General features: G+C 39.2%; 3 protein-coding genes and 1 long non-coding RNA gene across 5 annotated transcripts; 3 read left to right on the top strand and 1 right to left on the bottom strand.

Annotated features, from left to right (window-relative positions):
* Positions 1–164: 164 nt before the first annotated feature.
* On the top strand, positions 165–5,473 carry LOC135631326 (mediator of RNA polymerase II transcription subunit 31-like). Of its 2 annotated transcripts, XM_065138904.1 has the most exons (8): positions 165–323; positions 440–537; positions 1,364–1,460; positions 1,601–1,679; positions 2,486–2,781; positions 2,943–2,995; positions 3,799–3,845; positions 5,019–5,473. In XM_065138904.1, the coding sequence occupies exons 1-6, from the start codon at positions 178–180 to the stop codon at positions 2,944–2,946; spliced, it is 720 nt and encodes a 239-aa protein (XP_064994976.1). In that variant the 5' UTR covers positions 165–177; the 3' UTR covers positions 2,947–2,995; positions 3,799–3,845; positions 5,019–5,473. The 2 variants fall into 2 exon arrangements, with proteins under 2 accessions (XP_064994976.1, XP_064994975.1); XM_065138903.1 differs by lacking the exon at positions 2,943–2,995.
* A 1,485-nt stretch (positions 5,474–6,958) lies between these two features.
* On the top strand, positions 6,959–11,577 carry LOC135631830 (glutamate dehydrogenase 2, mitochondrial). The gene is made up of 9 exons (XM_065139801.1): positions 6,959–7,241; positions 7,335–7,448; positions 9,077–9,298; positions 9,433–9,507; positions 9,596–9,712; positions 9,861–10,111; positions 10,668–10,743; positions 10,911–10,997; positions 11,083–11,577. Exons 1-9 carry the CDS (start codon positions 7,134–7,136, stop codon positions 11,266–11,268), a joined length of 1,236 nt encoding a protein of 411 aa, XP_064995873.1. The 5' UTR covers positions 6,959–7,133; the 3' UTR covers positions 11,269–11,577.
* A 513-nt stretch (positions 11,578–12,090) lies between these two features.
* On the top strand, positions 12,091–12,562 carry LOC135631832 (uncharacterized). Its single transcript, XR_010494526.1, has 2 exons — positions 12,091–12,229; positions 12,334–12,562. It is a non-coding gene; the product is annotated as an uncharacterized LOC135631832 (long non-coding RNA).
* Positions 12,563–14,092: 1,530 nt separating this feature from the next.
* LOC135631831 (cyclin-P4-1-like) lies at positions 14,093–16,058 on the bottom strand. The gene is made up of 2 exons (XM_065139802.1): positions 15,668–16,058; positions 14,093–14,640 (listed from the first exon to the last, which is right to left on the bottom strand). The coding sequence occupies exons 1-2, from the start codon at positions 16,009–16,011 to the stop codon at positions 14,391–14,393; spliced, it is 594 nt and encodes a 197-aa protein (XP_064995874.1). The 5' UTR covers positions 16,012–16,058; the 3' UTR covers positions 14,093–14,390.
* Positions 16,059–18,310: the final 2,252 nt, after the last annotated feature.

An 18,310-nucleotide genomic window follows, 5' to 3' on the forward strand; every position in this document is an offset into this window, starting at 1 on the left:
TAAAAAGGGTTATCAATAAATAAAATAATAAAGAGAGGGTTGTAAAAAGTAAGTTGGTTTGCAATTGTACGAAGGATTTATCCTTAAAAACGTTTCAAGATTGGGAATTTGCCCTTACAAATAGGCCGTATTGAACTCTACAACCAGACCCGTTTAAAGAGAATACAAGCCGGTCCGATGCAGCCCAATTGGATTCTACGATGCTCTCAGTCTAATCGATTCCATTCGTCTTTTTCGCTCTACCCTAACTCTTGGCGCCTTAGGGTTGCTGTGATGGCTTCCGGCAGAGACGACGCGGATCGTCCCGCTGAATCCCAAACTTCGTAAATGCTTCTTCCCCTAACCTCTTGTCCCTCTCTTTCTCGGTAGCTGATTTTGTTAGATCGTAGGTTTCTGTTTGCTCCTTGTTCTTTCATCCTTATGAGGTGTTTCTGTACAGATCTAAGAACCCTTACAAGGACCCTGACGATGGTCGCCAACGATTTCTTCTCGAGCTGGAGTTCGTTCAATGTCTCTCCAACCCGACTTACATCCACTGTGAGTTACTGTGCGACAGAAAAAGGGTAGTCTGTCGCATTTCTATATGCTTCCCCATGAATCTAGAAAGCTTGTGTTCGTTTTTTGAGAACTATTTAGGCAGAAATGGTTTGCTCGTGTACAACTGTAATTGGATCTTGTGAGATTGTGGCATTCCCGTCGTTCCAGATTGAATGATGGAAAATACACTAAATTACTTGCGTTCGTAACTCTTAAATATCTGATATTTGAGGTCTGTGTATTTGTAGCCAAATTCAGTATGCTGAGTGATTTTTGTCCCTCTTATTTCTTCTTTGGAAAGTCTTGACGGTGAAATTTTCTTTTTTTTTTTAATTTCATTTGAATCTCAAGAGACGACAGAGGGTTTCAGCCCTTTAGAATTGAACAGCTCCTTAAGTGCATGTTAAAATTAGTGTCTACCTTGTTGTAGTTTCTTATATTTGTACGCATTTTGATGGAAAATTATATTGTTTATGAAACCATTGCTGCGTTTGTTGCGTGTAACTTGGGAGAAAGACCTAATCATTTGCTGTCTGATGAGGGTCATATTCTGATCAATCTATCTTAAATAATGGGTGTCTCGTTCTAAAACAGGCATTCAGGATTGTATTCGTTCTTATAAAAACCACTTGACGGATGATTTCTTTATCAAAAAACAGCACTAAGTTTCAGCCTTAGGTTCTTTGATATGTTAGCTCGATGATGTTTTTTGTTTATAAAAAAAAAGATGAATTTGGAAATAAGCTATCTATTAATATTACTCTTCATGTGGTGTTCTCCATTACTTTATCTCACATGATGTATTTCCTTATTTTGCTCCAAACAGATCTTGCTCAAAATCGCTATTTTGAGGATGAGGCCTTCATCGGATACTTAAAATATCTAAAATATTGGCAAAGGCCTGAGTACATAAAGTTCATAATGTGAGTGAAGCTAAAAAGCGACATGATGATCACCATAAATTCATCTTTCTGTACGCAATTGGTTATCTTCTTCAAAGATGATTACCCAAGAAATATTTACTTGTTTGGTGTCACTAACTGATGCCTTGTTTTGATCACAGGTATCCTCATTGCCTCTTCTTTCTTGAGCTTCTCCAAAATGCTAACTTTCGGAATGCAATGGCACATCCTGGTAGCAAGGTAATGTTACCAGCTTGTGATCATTGTGAATGATCTTATTTTATTTATTTTTTCTGTATGGTAAATATAGGGTTCTTAGTTTCTTAGTTTTAATATTAGGCTCTTATGCTGTTATGCTTTTTATGACTTGTTACAAGGAAGGAAAAGTTATTGTTTTTGTCTGGATGTATTTTGGATATTCATTTGTTAGGATGATAATAATCTTTCGACTAGCTACTGGTTGTTACGTTCTTTCTAATGCTTCTGTTTTGTGATATTTCAAGTATCTGATGCTTTCTATTGTCACATTAACTTGAACTGCTAATTATCATTTGAAGAAGATGAACAATGCATAATGACTAAAGGGCCTCTAATACTAGGAATTTGAATCTGAATGAATATGGTTGTCTTCGATTTTTTTGTTTATGATTGTGATTAGCTACTTTACTGAGTTTTACGACAAAACATAAATTAAGTGAAACATGGGTATTTGGTAAATGGTGTATGCTGTTTTGACAACTTCACAGATTTGTTTGCTATCTAAATGGTCATGGTTCAACATGCATATTGGACTATATAGAATGGTAAATCTTACTTATCCTTGAAAATAGCTTGCTGAGATTGTTAAGAAAAAATGTGGTGGATCCAATTTCTAATCTTCTCAGTGCCATCTCTGTTTTTTCCTGTTGCAAATCCTAACCTACCTTCTTGAGGTTTAAAGTCAATCTGAATTTTTTTTTGTGAAGAATGCTTTTCTGAGTTCTCATCCCATGTGATGATTTTAGTTTTCATAGATTACTAACAATTCTCTGCAACATTTCACATAGGAGTTGGCTCATCGGCAACAGTACTATTTCTGGAAGAACTACAGGAACAACAGATTGAAGCACATTCTACCGCGTTCTCTTCCTGAACCTCCTTCAGTTCCAGCTTCAGCTCCAGCTCCAGCTCCTCTTCCGGCTGGAGCGCCGATTCCAAATGCAGCTCCACCTCCACTTCCATCAATGCCACCTATGACTTCTGCTGCCTCAGCACTCTCTCCACTGCAGTTTGTGGGACAACCTGGATCTGCCATCCCAAAGAGTGACATCAGAAATACCATGGGAGATCGTAGGAAGAGAAAGTATGTTTACTAGTATCTAGAATGCCTTGATCATATTAGCAATTTTCTCATTTATATCATTTGGTTTGCCTATACCATACATTTCTTAACATTATCATTCATGTTCCTGATTAACATGATATTTGGGACCTGGTAATCAATAATTAACTTTTATTTGACAGGTGATATGGCTTTAGAGTCATAATGTCGGTCCAGTAAAACATGCATCCAAGAGGTGAATGCATGAATTATCTATGCCATTTTTCTGTTAGATTTGGTGTAAATTTGCCATGTCTTTGATTTGATAGGGTGACATATGAGTTCTCTTATAACTTGACATATCCAATATGTTGAGCTGCCAGGGAACCAGCTATGAAACTGCTCCTCTTATAAGCCAACAACTGGACCTTGATGGAACTTTGATAATGTGAAGCTATATAGTTAATTGATTTGCAGACCTCTGATGTATTAATTAGGTTAGTCTGACTTGACCTAAGAAATCTACAAGGCCGCCTATTCCAGCCTTTTTTTTAAAGTTTAAACTTGCATCCATATTCAGAAGGAAAACATTGTAAAGAAACTTGATTAAGTGTGATGCCCCATTCTCATAGTAAATGACTACAAATAGGTTGATTGGCATAAATGACTTACATGGTTAAGTAGTGATATCTTTGGCTTAAGAACTCGAGTGGAGAGATTATGACACTTTTAGAAAACCATGTTGGAAAAGTAGGAATTAGTGGCGATGTAGGTATGTTTTATATAGCGAGCACCAAAATCTTAGGGTTAAGCATTTCAGTGATGTGCTAAGGTTTATAAAAGCCACTTGAGTCATGACATTAGTATCCTATATTTTGTCTAAACCCATTGCCTTTTTAACTTAAACTGTCTTAAAAAGCCTTAGCTTTAGTACTTAATTAATACTTTGTGATTCTTTTCCTTGATATATAGAATTATGGTGCTTATAGAAAGTATATATATCCATCTATATGATATTTAATGCATAACAAGTAATCACAAGTCCTTTATAAATTGCAGGAAAGAAGATTGAAAGGGCCAAATCATTCCTAGAAGAAAATGATCAGGTTTGCTTCTATGTAGGCATTCTCTAGCTACATTCATGTGACTGTCTTATTTTGATTCTTCGATTATACTCAATGCTTTAGATTGAGTTCCTCCATGTCATCTCCATTATCACTTTATTTGTTTCGACATACATCTTTTGTATTCTTCATTTTCTTTCTTCCACTCATCGATGTTATTTTGTCTTTTGCTGCTGTCATACTTTTGCTTTATCCATGCTGCATCTAGAACTAGACAATACACTTTAATTTTTTGAGCTAATGTGCCAAAATATTTTTTCAATTGTTTGATATTAGTTAATAACTTTTACATCTTAGTTCTGCTATGTCTAAAATAATTTGTCATGAATGCTTACGGCCTATGGCATTACTCAGAGTTGCTTGTCTGTGCCTCTTGCTTAGGCTTTAAGGTATATTGGCATTTTGATGCTCCTGGAGCCTTTAACATATATATATATATATATATATATTTCAAATTTTGTTGGTAAGTCATCCTTTTGGAATACTTTCCTACATATATTTAGAGAAACAAGATTGGTTTCTTTTTGCCTCTCGAACAAGTCCTAAGCATTATTTTAACTGTGTGCAGAGCATAGGATTTATTCTTAGAAGTTCATGTCAAAAGCAGGGATTCAGATGAATATCTTACAGACAAGTTAATATGATATGTTGTTGTTTGTGATTTAATAATGCTAGTCTAATAGTCAACTATTTTTCTGTAAAAACATAGTTCTATCAATTTTTTTTCTTTTATGGCTTGTTATTGATATGGATGACCAGGATTACTTTATATATATGTGGAAGTTGATTGGATTAGGGCATGGGATGGGTCTGGGTGTGCTATATGGTTAAGTTTTAATCCATCTGTAGATTAGTTAACTTGTTTGATTTATGTGCAGTTTATTTCCATCCATTCACTTTGTCTTGTTGCTTGGTTTTATCGTTTTTATATCTATTTATTATACGATCACGCATTGACACCGCTGAGAATCACATCTAAAATTAAGTTTTTTTCTCAATCAATGGGGGAAACATATTTTCTACGATCACATTTTCAGTTGAATGAATTGGAACATACAGCTCATGATGGGCAAACTCTTTCAGATTTTTTTTCCTGCCATTTGTATGGATTAGGTTAATATTAGTTCATTTACCCTTTATGGTTTTGGTGGACAGGGCCTATGTCCTGATATGGAGCATAGCTTACATAACAATATTTCATGGTATTGATGGCTTCGAAGAAACCTCAAACTCTAGGATGCGTTGCTGCTTCAGTTTTCTTTACTGATGAAGTCTGTGGCTTGTGGGTTTTTCACTCTCAAACTTCCTTCCACCCAGAAGGTCATGGCATACTGACATGGATGGTCGTATTGAAGCTTAGATCTTATTCATTATTTCAAGTTAAGAGTTGTCAATCCACGAGAGGGTAGATGTAGCGTTAGCCAAATTGGTATCCAATTCTCAAGTTGTCGTGGTTGTTGAGATAAACACTTTGCTTGAAATGATTTCTCAACTTTGTTGATATGTTTGTTTGATATGATGTAGTATCATGACACATGTAACATGAAGTTATGATTCATGTTCGACTATGTCAAGATTTTGACCGGTCAATTAAAATACCAGTACTTCAAGGTGGAGCCTATTGCAAGAAACTCAAGCAGCAAGGGAACAACTTCACGGAAATGGAGCTGAATTCCTGGCAACAAACACACACCGCCCTCTTCTTCGTGGTGGCTTCCTCGTGTTTGGCTTTGTGTCATCACATGTCCTCATTTTGTGGCTTCATCATTCGACCAACCCAATCATAAACATGCATTGAACGAGCGTCTCAATCAAGTTGTAGCTGAATTGATTAAACATGCATTTTCCACGCGTTTGTTTAAACAAACATTACACGAGCCCTATGTAAATTGCATTACTATGCAACATCCATTCGCGGATACAAGCAGCATATCAATCGAGCTCTATCTACTTTGCACAAGTTTTTTTTTTTCCTTCCCTTTTCGTTTTGCTTTTTGTTGCCTATATTGGTCATATTCTGGAAAATGTTAAGAAAATAATCATTTAAGTACCATGCATTCCTTATTCATCCATTATCTCGAATAGGAAGTCCTCGAGTATATCCAATATTTAAGGAGACGTTCCCGAATTCAAAATCTTGCTTCTTTCCACGGCGTTCCACGTGACGTAAGCACGGACGCGGAGAGCGGACCATGCTTATCTTGAACAGCTCAGCCCGGTCGCCGCGTCCATCCACCCACGTCATCGCCAGCATAGCGGGAACCACGTGGCGCTGCTCCTTATCACGCTGGCGGCCGCTGTCCTTATCGAGACCACCGCAAATCAACCACGCCAAATGCGGATCCGCTGTCGATTCCCAACTTCTCCGCCGACCTCTGGTGTTTTTTTCTTTTTTATTTTTTAAAAATATTAATATCATGTTGGATTTTTTTAATTGTTAGGAAGCGAGCCAACCTAATCATGACATTATATAATATTTCCTAGTCTTTAATCACTTGATCACATGGCATTATCTTTTAATCACTTAAACGACTTCCAATTCCTAGCTTCCATCACCCTCCAATTCGGAACGAGCGGATGTGATCATCTTCTAGTCGTCGCTCGAGTCATCACCAGCGTGCAAAATAACAGAGGTGAAAAAAGGCTTCTTTGCGTCTTCTTCCTTTTTCTCTTGCACGTCAACACACCTCCGTTGTTTCTCAACGCTTTTGCCAACAGGTAAACAACTGAAACGTTTCCCATCCCCATCCGTTCCGTACCCGTTTCGTCCACCTCACCGTGTGGCCCGAGGCGACGGCTTCGGACGAGTAGCAAAAGCGGTAATCCGAAATAAAACGCGAACTCGGTCTGCTTTAATGTTAAAATTAACGTAAAGTACAAAGGTTATATTTACTTTGAAGGACTACAAGTCCAACCCTCCACAATATCGAAAATAAAAATAAAAGAAATTTATGTAAAGTTTTGATTTATAATTTTTCTCTCTTTTGACCAAAAAAATAATGTACATTAAATTTTAATTATAAAGGCCTTTTTTTTTAATATTCTTACTCCGACATGTGTCGTTCCGTATCGCTCCATCCATCTCCCTCTTCATTCCCCCCTCCTTCCCATTTAACCAAATCTGTCATACTATTCTAATCCCAATTCCAATGTAATCGATCACCCTCCTCTTCGCCCTATTAATACCCTCCTCCGTCTCTCCCCAATCCCCTACCACAACCGTCTCCATCTCTCCTTCGCAGAAGGATTTCTTTGACGTCCCCGGTCGCCATGAACGCCCTCGCCGCCACGAGCCGCAACTTCCGGCAGGCCGCCCGGATCCTCGGCCTCGATTCCAAGCTGGAGAAGAGCCTGTTGATCCCCTTCAGGGAGATCAAGGTATGGGCGGGGACCGGTGTCTTGACCCCCCTCTTTTGGTAGCTGGGTTCAGCTCTTGGGTGTTGATCGTGTGCCGGGGGGTGTGTTTTGCAGGTGGAGTGTACGATCCCCAAGGATGATGGCACCTTGGCTTCGTACGTTGGGTTTAGAGTCCAGCATGACAATGCCCGTGGGCCGATGAAGGGAGGGATTCGGTATCACCACGAGGTGAGTTTTTGTGGCCTGAATCAAGCATCTCCGTTGGTCTTTGCGTGTTCGATTTAGATTGCTTACTTCTTGGAAGAATTAGGCACGATAAGAACGTCCGTAGTCTTGCTGTTGCTTACAATGACGAAAATTGCATAGGATCTTCGAATTTGGTACCTGTTCAATATGCATGCTTGATCAACAGATCGTTGATGTTTGCTTTGACTTGCTGTCTTTCTTGTTTTTTTTCTGGTTGATCTTGGGATTTGTTGGATAATCTTTTTTCTTCTTTAGGTTAGGCGAATTAGTATGTCAGGTTGCTTGGTTATCTTAACTTGGTTCTTGGTAATAACTTACTGTACCAAGCATTTCCAGTAGACTTCACTTGTAGATTATGTACTTGTCAGTGTTCTTTAATAACTTATTAAGACTAGATAAATTGGTGGACATCAAAAGGCACCCCATGGTTGATGAGCTGTTATTATATGTCTTATAACCTATCAAATTTTGTTTTGGGGTAGTTGATTGGCATTGTGGGTGATGGATGACTCCAGTTGGAGGAGACCTTAGTGCGGCTGTTTCCTTTGAGCAATTTCTGGTTATTGGGAAGAGTTTCATGCCTATATATTGACATCTAATGTTGAAAATCATGGACAGCAAGGAAACTCGGTATGAGTTGGTTGTATTTAAAGTCTTCCCAGAAGAGTATCTAATTAGGAAGTGTGAGTTCCAGGACTTCTACAAAGAAGTTACAGTGAACTAATTCTCTGACTTGGTTACACTTGATAAGCTTAATACTTATGTCTGTTAGTCCATTTAGGATGAGTCGAACACATTACACCACATGCCACAGCCACAAGCAATAGGAAGGCCAACAGTAAAATTTCATGCTATCTCTGCTAATTTTCATCGAGTAATGCTTGTTTTGCTGGCATGAATTACAACGATGCAGAGGATATGAAGATCCAAAGGCTTCTGGAATTTAGAACAACTGCATTGACTTTTAGGTTCCTGATTTTAGCTTTCTGTTGATGTAATATTTAGACCATGCTTTCGAGTCTGGCAGGAGTTTTGAAATTCTGCTCTGTCATTTTGGCACGGTATAGGTACGAGAATCCCTGCTGAACTTAAGGAACTTTCCACATCTGGCTTGTGCCAGCTAGATCTATTCCCCTGTCATATCGTGCTAGAAATTAAACATTAGGTGTTGGGCTGGAAAAATTAGTTCTTTGATTTTGTGCAACACTATTGAAGTTGCAATTGTTACTTTTCCAAGCCGAATATGTTAGTCAACTTCAGTGTTTCTCCTCCTTACTTTATAACCTTCCTTGTTGCATATTGATGTGTCAGTCCTCAGTTCTCTTTCCCTCTCTGTTTTACCACACATTATTTAAAGAAAATGTTCTCACCTTTGTGGATAACAACTAGTCCAAGAGGAAATTCATGATTGATTCCTGTGCCTCTTGTAACTCAAGTGTGAGTACAGACATTAGATGGTGTTTGTTAGTGCTGTCAGCCAGTCCTGCTATAATCAGTCAACTCTAGATCCACTTTTTCACCATGAGTCATTTTATTAGTGTTCTTTCTAATGGAGCATTTCTTAGGTTGCTTCTGCTATTCTCAAATTTGCTTTGTGACTCTCTTGAAAGGTTGACCCTGATGAGGTAAATGCTCTGGCTCAACTCATGACATGGAAGACAGCTGTAGCAGACATACCATATGGTGGAGCAAAGGGTGGAATTGGATGTTCCCCAAGTGAACTAAGTAAGAGTGAGCTGGAACGCCTGACTCGTGTCTTCACACAGAAGATTCATGACCTTATTGGAATTCATACAGATGTTCCAGCACCCGACATGGGAACAAATGCCCAGGTACTCATTTTATGTTTTGATAGTTTATTATCTGTAAACAAGTAGAGCTGCTTTCCGTCATCAAAGAAAAATGGATCTGGTTTGTACATTTGTTACAAGATGTTGATATTTTTGACTTTGTTACTTTTGGGCAGACGATGGCTTGGATCCTAGACGAGTACTCCAAGTTCCATGGACACTCGCCAGCTGTTGTGACAGGAAAGCCAATAGTAAGTAAATCTAATTAATATTGGTCTTTGATACTTGTTGAAATTCAAGTCTTTCAGCTAATGTGTCCTTATGCATGTGCCGTTGTAGGATCTTGGTGGATCCTTAGGTAGGGAAGCTGCTACAGGACGAGGTGTCATATATGCAACTAAGTCTTTATTGGCTGAACATGGGAAATCTATTTCAGGATCGACCTTTGTTATCCAGGTGAACCTGATGTCAGATTCTTATTATCTTGTCTAATAGAATAGAAAAACAGTAGCTAAGATGAATCTAGACCGAAACATGTCCATGCTATTTATGTGTCTGCCATTGAATAGCATGTCAAGGTGATTCGATACTTTCAAATCTTCAGGGTTTTGGAAATGTTGGCTCATGGGCTGCACAAATCCTTCACGAGGAAGGGGGCAAGGTGATTGCAATTGGAGATATTACTGGTGCTATCAAAAATCCTAATGGCATAGACATTCCTGCTTTGATTAAGCATAGAAGTGAGGGTGGTGCTGTGAAGGACTTCAAAGGGGCAGATCCACTGGATAAGGACGAGTTGCTTGTGCATGAATGTGATGTTCTCATTCCTAGTGCCTTGGGTGGTGTACTGAACAGGTTTTTATCACATTTCCTCTGCTTATGTTTTTTTTTTTTTATTAGTTACCCTACCACTGCCAGAATCTGTCCTTTATCATCCTAAATTCTCATCAATAGGCTCACAATTTTTTTGGGAAACATTGTTGAGTCGAGTGATTTTTCAAGTTTAGGCATACACACACTACATCGATTTTTGCTTTAAGGCAAGCATATCAAGCATAATTGGTTAAATATTATCTGAGGCTCAAAGCTTTATCAAGTTCATGAGCATTTGTAGGCAGCTAATTTCTTTTTTTCCTTCTTCTACTTTCATCTTTCCGCTTATGTTTCCTGATACATATTACAAGTCATTGATCTTCTCATCCAGAGGGCGGCAGCAAGTGAATTTTTTGTTCATGTGTTGTGTGTCATTGGGCCAAAATTTGTGAATACAGTTGGGCCTAGTTTATCATTCTTTCTATTATAGAAGTCTGGTGGTTTTCTTAAATTCATTTCTTTGTCCTTGTCATTTAATGTTTAAATACGGTTGTCTATTACTAGGTATTCATTCAGAAATTATTTGATATATTCTTAGGGATAATGCTGCCAATGTGAAGGCTAAATACATTGTTGAAGCTGCCAATCATCCAACTGATCCTGAAGCAGATGAGGTACAGTGTCTTATCAATTTTCAGCATAATTTAATTAGTTCTCTTGGAGTAAGCAAATCTAATGTTATGTGACATACCAAATAGCAATATGATTTTTAAGGAACCTGTGTGCTAGGCAGGAGACTAGGTCGACGCTAATCTGATTCCTATTTGTGTTTTGATCATAGATATTTGCCAAAAAGGGCATTCCAGTACTACCTGACATTTATGCAAATGCTGGGGGTGTAACTGTCAGCTACTTCGAGTGGGTTCAGGTACTCCATCACATTACCCCGAGTCGATTTTCCAATACATGCAACATTGAGGTCACCATTTTCTTTGTCTCTACGAACTTGGTAGAACATCCAAGGATTCATGTGGGATGAAGAGAAGGTGAACATGGAGCTTCACAAGTACATGAGGAGTGCTTTCAACAATATCAAGGCAATGTGCAAGACCCATGACTGCAACCTTCGCATGGGAGCATTTACCCTGGGCGTAAATAGGGTTGCTCGTGCAACTCTCCTGAGGGGCTGGGAAGCATAGGAAATGCACTTTGATTCTACTTAAATCAATCAATGGATTTGGCGGAAAAAAACCGAAAGGTTTCCATTCTCATAATTCACTACCATTTTTTTTTCTAGTTTACAGGAACATTGATGCATACACCATTCTCAATAGCACCTCTGCAAGTTAGCGTGAACATTTAAATGCAGAGCAATATTTTACATTTTGTTTCTCCATTATATGTTACTAAAATTGATTATGTGGCCACAAGGTGATGCTTGTACTCGTTCTTTCGACTCAAACACCTCTTGTTACAAATGAGTTATGAAAGCTTATATTTGTGATGTATTTTATTCTGTTTGATGGGACTGAGTCACACTCCTTTGCCACTATTAAACGACGCAGAATTATATCCCATGGGACAAATGTTGCATTCCCATTTTGTAGATTTTATCCTCAGTAATTACAGCATTCTTCTTTCTTGGAATAAATAGGAATGGAATAGTGATGTCGACGGCATGCGAAAAAAGTCAAATTGTTGACCGACTCATATGGCTTGGCTTGTTGCCTCCTCCAACACCTGCCTTGCGTTGGGGAGGTCGGCCTCGACCCTGGCGCTTGTAAAATAAGAAGCCATCGTTGCCAATTCGGTTGGTGTGCAGCATCCCTTGCTCTGCTTCGTCGTGCTTGCCCTTGCCATTGCTGGCGTCGCCAGTTGCCTCTGTCTGAGGCCAACGTTGAGCCCCATCTACCGATGGGGGTTCTTCTTCGTTAGCAGTTCCCAGTGGCCCTTGACATGGCAATGCAAGTACGTTCTCCATTCCTTCGACATTGTCTGTCTGGTTCAGAAGGCAGAGTCTCGGCATGTGGAGGCGTCGAAAGGCCGTCGCCGACGTTACTATATCCGATGGGCTTTGGCTGCGACGAAGATTGGGCGCGTCTGCGGTCTCCAAGGAGTTCGTAGGCACCGGGGAGACGCCTTCTTGTGAGGCCTTCCATGGTATGTCTGCACCAGGCAACCATCTCCACCACCATCTTCTGTTGATGTTGGCTCTGATTCCTGTTGGTCATCATTAGATTAACTCTAGTCCTCTTCTGGGACAGCGTTCCTCGAAGTCTGCGAACGGAGGAACCATCTCCACCGTCACCGCCACCGCCACCGCCACCGCCATCATCTTGCTGCTCCACAACGTTAGCTGCTTTGCGCCTGTCCTCGTCATGTCGAATTAGGAAATACATCTATCACACAAGGGAAGAATAGTATACGATAAAATCTTTTATGTTTCATTCAAAGTTTTTTATAATTTTAATAACACTGCATGTTTCATGATCCTATGAGGTTTATATAGTTTTCATAAATATATTATATTAATTATATTTAATATAAATCATTCTTTTTCAAAGACTCTTTCAACAGTCAATAGCTAATTTGATTTATCATTCTATAAATATTTGATTCATCTCTATTTTGATACACTATATAATGACAAGTTTAATTCTAACGTGACCTAGTGGAGCCTCCTCTGGGAGCAGGTGTCGTCTTCGATGTCCCTGACATGTCGTCAAGGTTTAACTCAGCATCGCGAGGGCCAGGAGCCATCGATGCCCGAACAGTCTACCTGTCATCGTTGACCATCGTGTACTGGCCTGGCGTGCCGACGACAAACTCTCCCCGCTTGGTGAGCTTGTCGAGGTAGTAAGGGAGGCGCGTGTCGTGCCCCCACGGGATGCCATCGTAATTGGCACGGATGCAGTCGGATATCGCCTACTCCGTCGAGCCTCCTTCCTCCGGCAAGAACCGGATTGCGGCAGCAATCATCTGGAAAACCGAAACACAGACGAGATGAAACCAAGATCGGCAATGCCAGTGCAACATCTGCTATTGAGGTAAGGAGCATGGCGGAGAACGTACCACAGCGTAGGGATGATGATGATCCGGGGTGTGCAGTTTGGGCGCCATATTGGATTGATGGAGAGCAAAGAGAAGAAAGAGAAACCTGCAGGTGTGTGACATGAGAAAGATTATACAGGTATATCTGTGTATTTCGTTTAATTTATGCTCCAAGCAGATTATCTACCCAAGTGTCCAAAACTCGATATATATTTTCGTATTATTTGTACTCATTTCAAACCTTTTTACCAATATAATAACTCTATTCAAGCGTGTCCGATAGATAAAGGGACCCAAATAATTCAGCTCGCTGAGTAATGACAATAAGTACCAACCAATTCATCCTTTTTCTTTGCTTCCAAAACCATCACACTTCCCATTACATATATCAACGACACCTTATTGATAAACTCGACTCACTTGCCATATTTCAGCTAAAACTTGTAGAATTTTGATCTCTATTGTACACAGTTTCCTCTGGTGTTGGATTGTGCGATTCGGCTTGCCAAAGAAAAATCGCAAAGTTGAGTGCCAAAAGCCTAAATAATAAAATTCCAATAGCTAGATGCAGAGAGAGAGAGAGAGAGATAGAGAGAGAGCACTGTGGAGGACAGGGTGAGGAGGGCCATGTGGGGGATGCATGAGGAGAGAGGAAGGCTCACATGGCCTTCCAATGGCCAGCTGCTTTTCTTGATTACTTTAGCAAGTGCCAAGCCAAAGTTCCAATACCACGTTCTCTCCAAATGGCCTGTGTGCACTTTTGTTGTAGTTATTGTAGCAGCAAAGTGCTGCCTTCACAAACTAATTAGCAGGACAATGCCTCTCTCCATCTCTCTCTCTCCCTCTCCCTCTCCATAACATGCCAAACATGCCAGTGGCTTTTCCAGGATCCCACCAGTTTGATGCACCCCACTCATATTGTTCCTTCCCCAAGAACCTATGCCTACCATGAATATAATATACACCATAGAGTACCCATTCCAGATCTCAAACTATTATTACCATTGTAGCAGTGGTTGGCACAAAGCATTCACTGAACATGAACCAGTAACCAAATGAAAGACCTCAACTGGCATACTGAGAATCCCATTCTGTACACAACCATTTACCAGATAAGAAACCTACAGAAAAAGAGAAGCATAAAAATGACTGTCACATGCCCAGAGGTTGGAATCCATGGAACCCGAAAGTAGAGGCAGCGGTGGTATCGACCTGTCCATCATGCATCTAACTACACGCTGATCTATGTTTATGTACCAAAAGACAGCCCTCAGACAGCAAGCTGCTGCTTCTGCTGGCAGCTGCTGGATTCTTCTTCTGTCAAGCAGCAGTGCAACCTTGGAGGAGAAGCAGGTGATTCCAAGTACATTTCCCTCTGAAGTGTCGAGCAGTAGGAGCTGAAGATGACAGGGGTTACATTCAACTCGAAACCCACCCCAAACAAGAAATCCACTTCCAGGTAGTTCATCTCCATCAAGCTGATCCCCCCCACCTTTGCAAAGTATGCATTGTTGTAGTATCTGTATGAACACAACAGCAGCAATAAATTAATTGGTGGCCAAAACCCATGACATGTAAACCATATTTTCTTGGAAAAATGATCAACAAATAAATATCCTTTAAAGGGACTCACACGACTGTCAACATGGGGATTAAGGTAGGATGTCACCATAAAACACTGGAAAACATTGCGAACTGGTTTACATGACTTCTGTTATTATTTTTTCCTTCTGGTTAACATCAAAATAAAGATGTGACAGTGTGCCAATAATAACGAGACACCACTAAATTAATTATCAGATACCAACATGGCAATATCTTCTTCTTGATGTAATCTTAGAGATGGATGCGTGGTTTATTTGGAGTTATACGATGCCATCTAAACCCACCAAACCCCCATCTAATTGACTCTTTGCACAACTGTAAGAGAGCACAATTATATGCACATGCTTTTCTGCCGAATGACTTAAATGATTTGTGCCAACTTTCACATTTCATTTGCGGTCCAATTCATCTTGGCATGATAAAGATTCTATCATCTGTCCAAATCTATCAACAGATTTGATCTTAATTGTCAAGCACAGAGAATTTGGATCTACATGCCAATCAAACTATCTTGTGGCACATTCTATTCTATTAGGAACAGGAGATTAATGACCAAAGCATGGAACAAAAGATGGATCCTTTCCGCTACTCGATCTCATCTGGGAGGTGGGCAGAGAGGGAGAAGAGGCAACCAAAGAAATCTGATATTTCACAGTCTCTCTCTAAAAGATAGATAAAACAAATCAAGAATTGGATCAAGATTACAGGGAAAAACATGTCTGTCTGCGTTTGCATCACGAGGAAAGAATCTGTAATTCCCGCAAGAAGAAGGCAGGAATTATTGAACAAGAAAGGCTCTTATTCCTAATTCACGACCGAGTCTCAGAAGTTAGCAAGCTGAGGAAAGATGATGTGAAGAAGAAACAACAGGAAGGAATTAATTCCAAGAACTTAACAGCTTCAGAGGAAATCGAAGCGCGGATAGAGTAGCAGTTGACTTACATGTCATCCATGAACTTGACGGCGGTGAGGACGCTGGTGATGAGGAAGCGGTGGACGTTGAAGGAGTCGAGGAACACGGCGGGGTGGCGCCACAGGAAGCGGTCGATGTAGATGTAGGCGACGACGTAGCAGGAGGGGCTGCAGTTGGCGTACCGGAAGATGCGCTCCAGGTAGCTGCGCACCGATATGGCCGGCTTCGTCAGCCCGTGGAAGGCCGAGGCGCAGTGGTGCAGCGCGAGCGGCCGGCGTACGGCGTCGTTGCGCTCCGCGAGCCTCTCGAGGATGGTGGACAGGACGGCGACCACTCGCGGGATGGCGTGGGGCTCCTCCCCCAGCTCTGCCATCGCTGTCTCTCCTTGCAGTGCTGATGGGTGGAGAGATAGAGTGCTCCAACTCATTATATATGTATATATGGAGAGAGAGAGAGAGAGAGAGAGAGAGAGAGAGAGAGAGAGAGAGGGTGGGGTGTTGATGGTGGGGAGAAGTCAAGTGTTTTTAGGATTCTATTTCCTTGACGAATTAGAAATTCAAATGGAAATTTCTTTTTGTGATTTAGAATTATTTGTTTATTCTAAAAATATCTTATATATTTTTAAATTTTAAGACAAAAGTAAGACGTGAGAAATTAATTCTAAAAAAATAGAGAAAAAAATAAAAAAAAATCTTTGAAATTTGTATAACAGGATTTGTACTTAAGTCAGATTTAACTAAAGAGAACTTATAATTAGATATTATATTGACTTTTTGATATGTTCGTTAATTATTATTGTTTGATTTGTCTTTTTGATTTCGAAATATTTTTCCCTCAACAAATATACAAATATTGAGTGGTGAATGAAGTCCTTTAGAATGCATTTGGGTGTCTATATTCCCTCCCTATGATCTATGTTGATGTAGTTTTTGCACTAATCTTGTCATCAATTGCTTCTTCACCTAAAAAAAAAGGGGTTTTATTTAATATTAGGTATAAATCCATGACAAAAATGTTAAGAAGCAATGAAGGTGTACAACATGAAAAGACATGTATCTAACTTGAACTTAGTTGACCACAAAGTTAAAGTCTTTATTGACATGTTTAATCCATGGAAACTGATTTTTTATTTTTTTAATCTAGCTCTCCTCCTAATTCTTTTTGACATTAGGGATTCATGATTCATTAATATTATCACAAGCATTTGACACATAATTATTATGTGTTAGCCTCTCCAATTATATTTTTGATTTAAATCATCTTGTCTTCTTACTATTATTCAATACATGCAATTATTGGAGAGGACACTTAACCTAACTTCAGCCATTTTAACTAGTTTTACTCAGTGAAATTAATTTCACATTTCTAAAATGCTAAAGACTAAAACTAAGGAGAAAGCAATGGAATATTTATATTTTGAGGAGCCCACTAAGTAAACTTGCATCTTCCATGGGTTATATTTCACTAATGCAACTGATATGAGTAGAAGTCATTGTAAAACATATTCTTAACATCTTAACAAGTTTTAAAATACATTAATATCAATTAGAGTTTCAATTAACAATAACCAATGAAGATTAAATGCGAAGGGTAGAAATTCAACTTTGAAAATTGTGTGTATGTCATTAGCCATTGCTTATCATAGTTGTTAGTAGTTAGTTTGAATCAAAGAAAATATTTCAAGTATAAAAAACATATATTTCTCTTCAAATACCTTCAACAGTCAAGAGGAAATCATTTAAGGAAGATTAATTAGAGTAGCATATATTAGGTAAGCACTTGGGTTATATATATATATATATATATATATATATATATATATATATATGATAAATTAATTTATGATATATAATAATTAATTTGAAATGATAATATAGCATTGATGGTCACTTGAGCTGTTCACTTATATATTTCTAAGACATCAAGCTTTGTTTCTGCAGTGATGTTTTCAAAATATTTAATTTTTAATTCTATTAAATGGCATATAAATATTATCACATGAACTTGAACATGATACCTATCAACTATCTAGGAGTGCACTAACTAATATAATGTCTATTGAAGCACATCTATATTGGTGTTGTGGCTTTGTAGATATCCCCTTTTATTTTTGTTCTATCAATTTCTCAATCTCAGCTTGTGTTGAGTCATTCCCTTGCTTCAAGAGCTCAATTTGATCAGTGGACACAAGCAACATCTCTTCATCTTGGCATTACTTGTAATGATTTGAACAGAATAAGTCATGAAGCCATTACATCCCTAATAATATTAGACTTTGCAGCCTATTGTAGAGGTTTGTATGAAATGAGACACTTGAACAACATCAAGGCCTTCAAATGGTCCTCCCTCTGCCACATAATGAAACAAACACCAGCCTCCAAATCTGAAGCGACAGCAAAGAGGTGGTCCAAGAAGTGCAAGTAGCAGTGCTAGAATCCCATCAATGTCATGCACACACAAGCCACTCATTGCCATCCCTTAGGTTGAGATGTTCATCAGTGCAACAGTGTGTCTTGCAAACTGGATACCACTGTCCCATGAATCATATGAATCATGTCCACCACTAGCTTATTTATTCTTTGATTGTTTCTATACTCTGTTATGCATGTGGAGTGTGGGTTTGTGCAAATGAATGAAGCATCCAAGTCTATCTGTGGAGTGTGGGATTAGAT

This window comes from Musa acuminata, chromosome BXJ3-2, assembly GCF_036884655.1.
Source record: "Musa acuminata AAA Group cultivar baxijiao chromosome BXJ3-2, Cavendish_Baxijiao_AAA, whole genome shotgun sequence".
NCBI classification, from domain to species: Eukaryota; Viridiplantae; Streptophyta; class Magnoliopsida; order Zingiberales; family Musaceae; genus Musa; species Musa acuminata.

Coding starts and splice junctions, on each gene's coding strand:
- LOC135631830 (XM_065139801.1), top strand. CDS start 7,134: ATGAACGCCCTCGCCGCCACGAGCCGCAACTTCCGGCAGGCCGCCCGG. Junction 10,744..10,910: donor CTGATCCTGAAGCAGATGAG/GTACAGTGTCTT, acceptor TTTTGATCATAG/ATATTTGCCAAAAAGGGCAT. Junction 10,998..11,082: donor GCTACTTCGAGTGGGTTCAG/GTACTCCATCAC, acceptor CGAACTTGGTAG/AACATCCAAGGATTCATGTG.
- LOC135631326 (XM_065138903.1), top strand. CDS start 178: ATGCAGCCCAATTGGATTCTACGATGCTCTCAGTCTAATCGATTCCAT. Junction 538..1,363: donor CAACCCGACTTACATCCACT/GTGAGTTACTGT, acceptor TGCTCCAAACAG/ATCTTGCTCAAAATCGCTAT. Junction 1,461..1,600: donor GAGTACATAAAGTTCATAAT/GTGAGTGAAGCT, acceptor TTTTGATCACAG/GTATCCTCATTGCCTCTTCT.
- LOC135631831 (XM_065139802.1), bottom strand. CDS start 16,011: ATGGCAGAGCTGGGGGAGGAGCCCCACGCCATCCCGCGAGTGGTCGCC. Junction 14,641..15,667: donor GTCAAGTTCATGGATGACAT/GTAAGTCAACTG, acceptor GTGTTCATACAG/ATACTACAACAATGCATACT.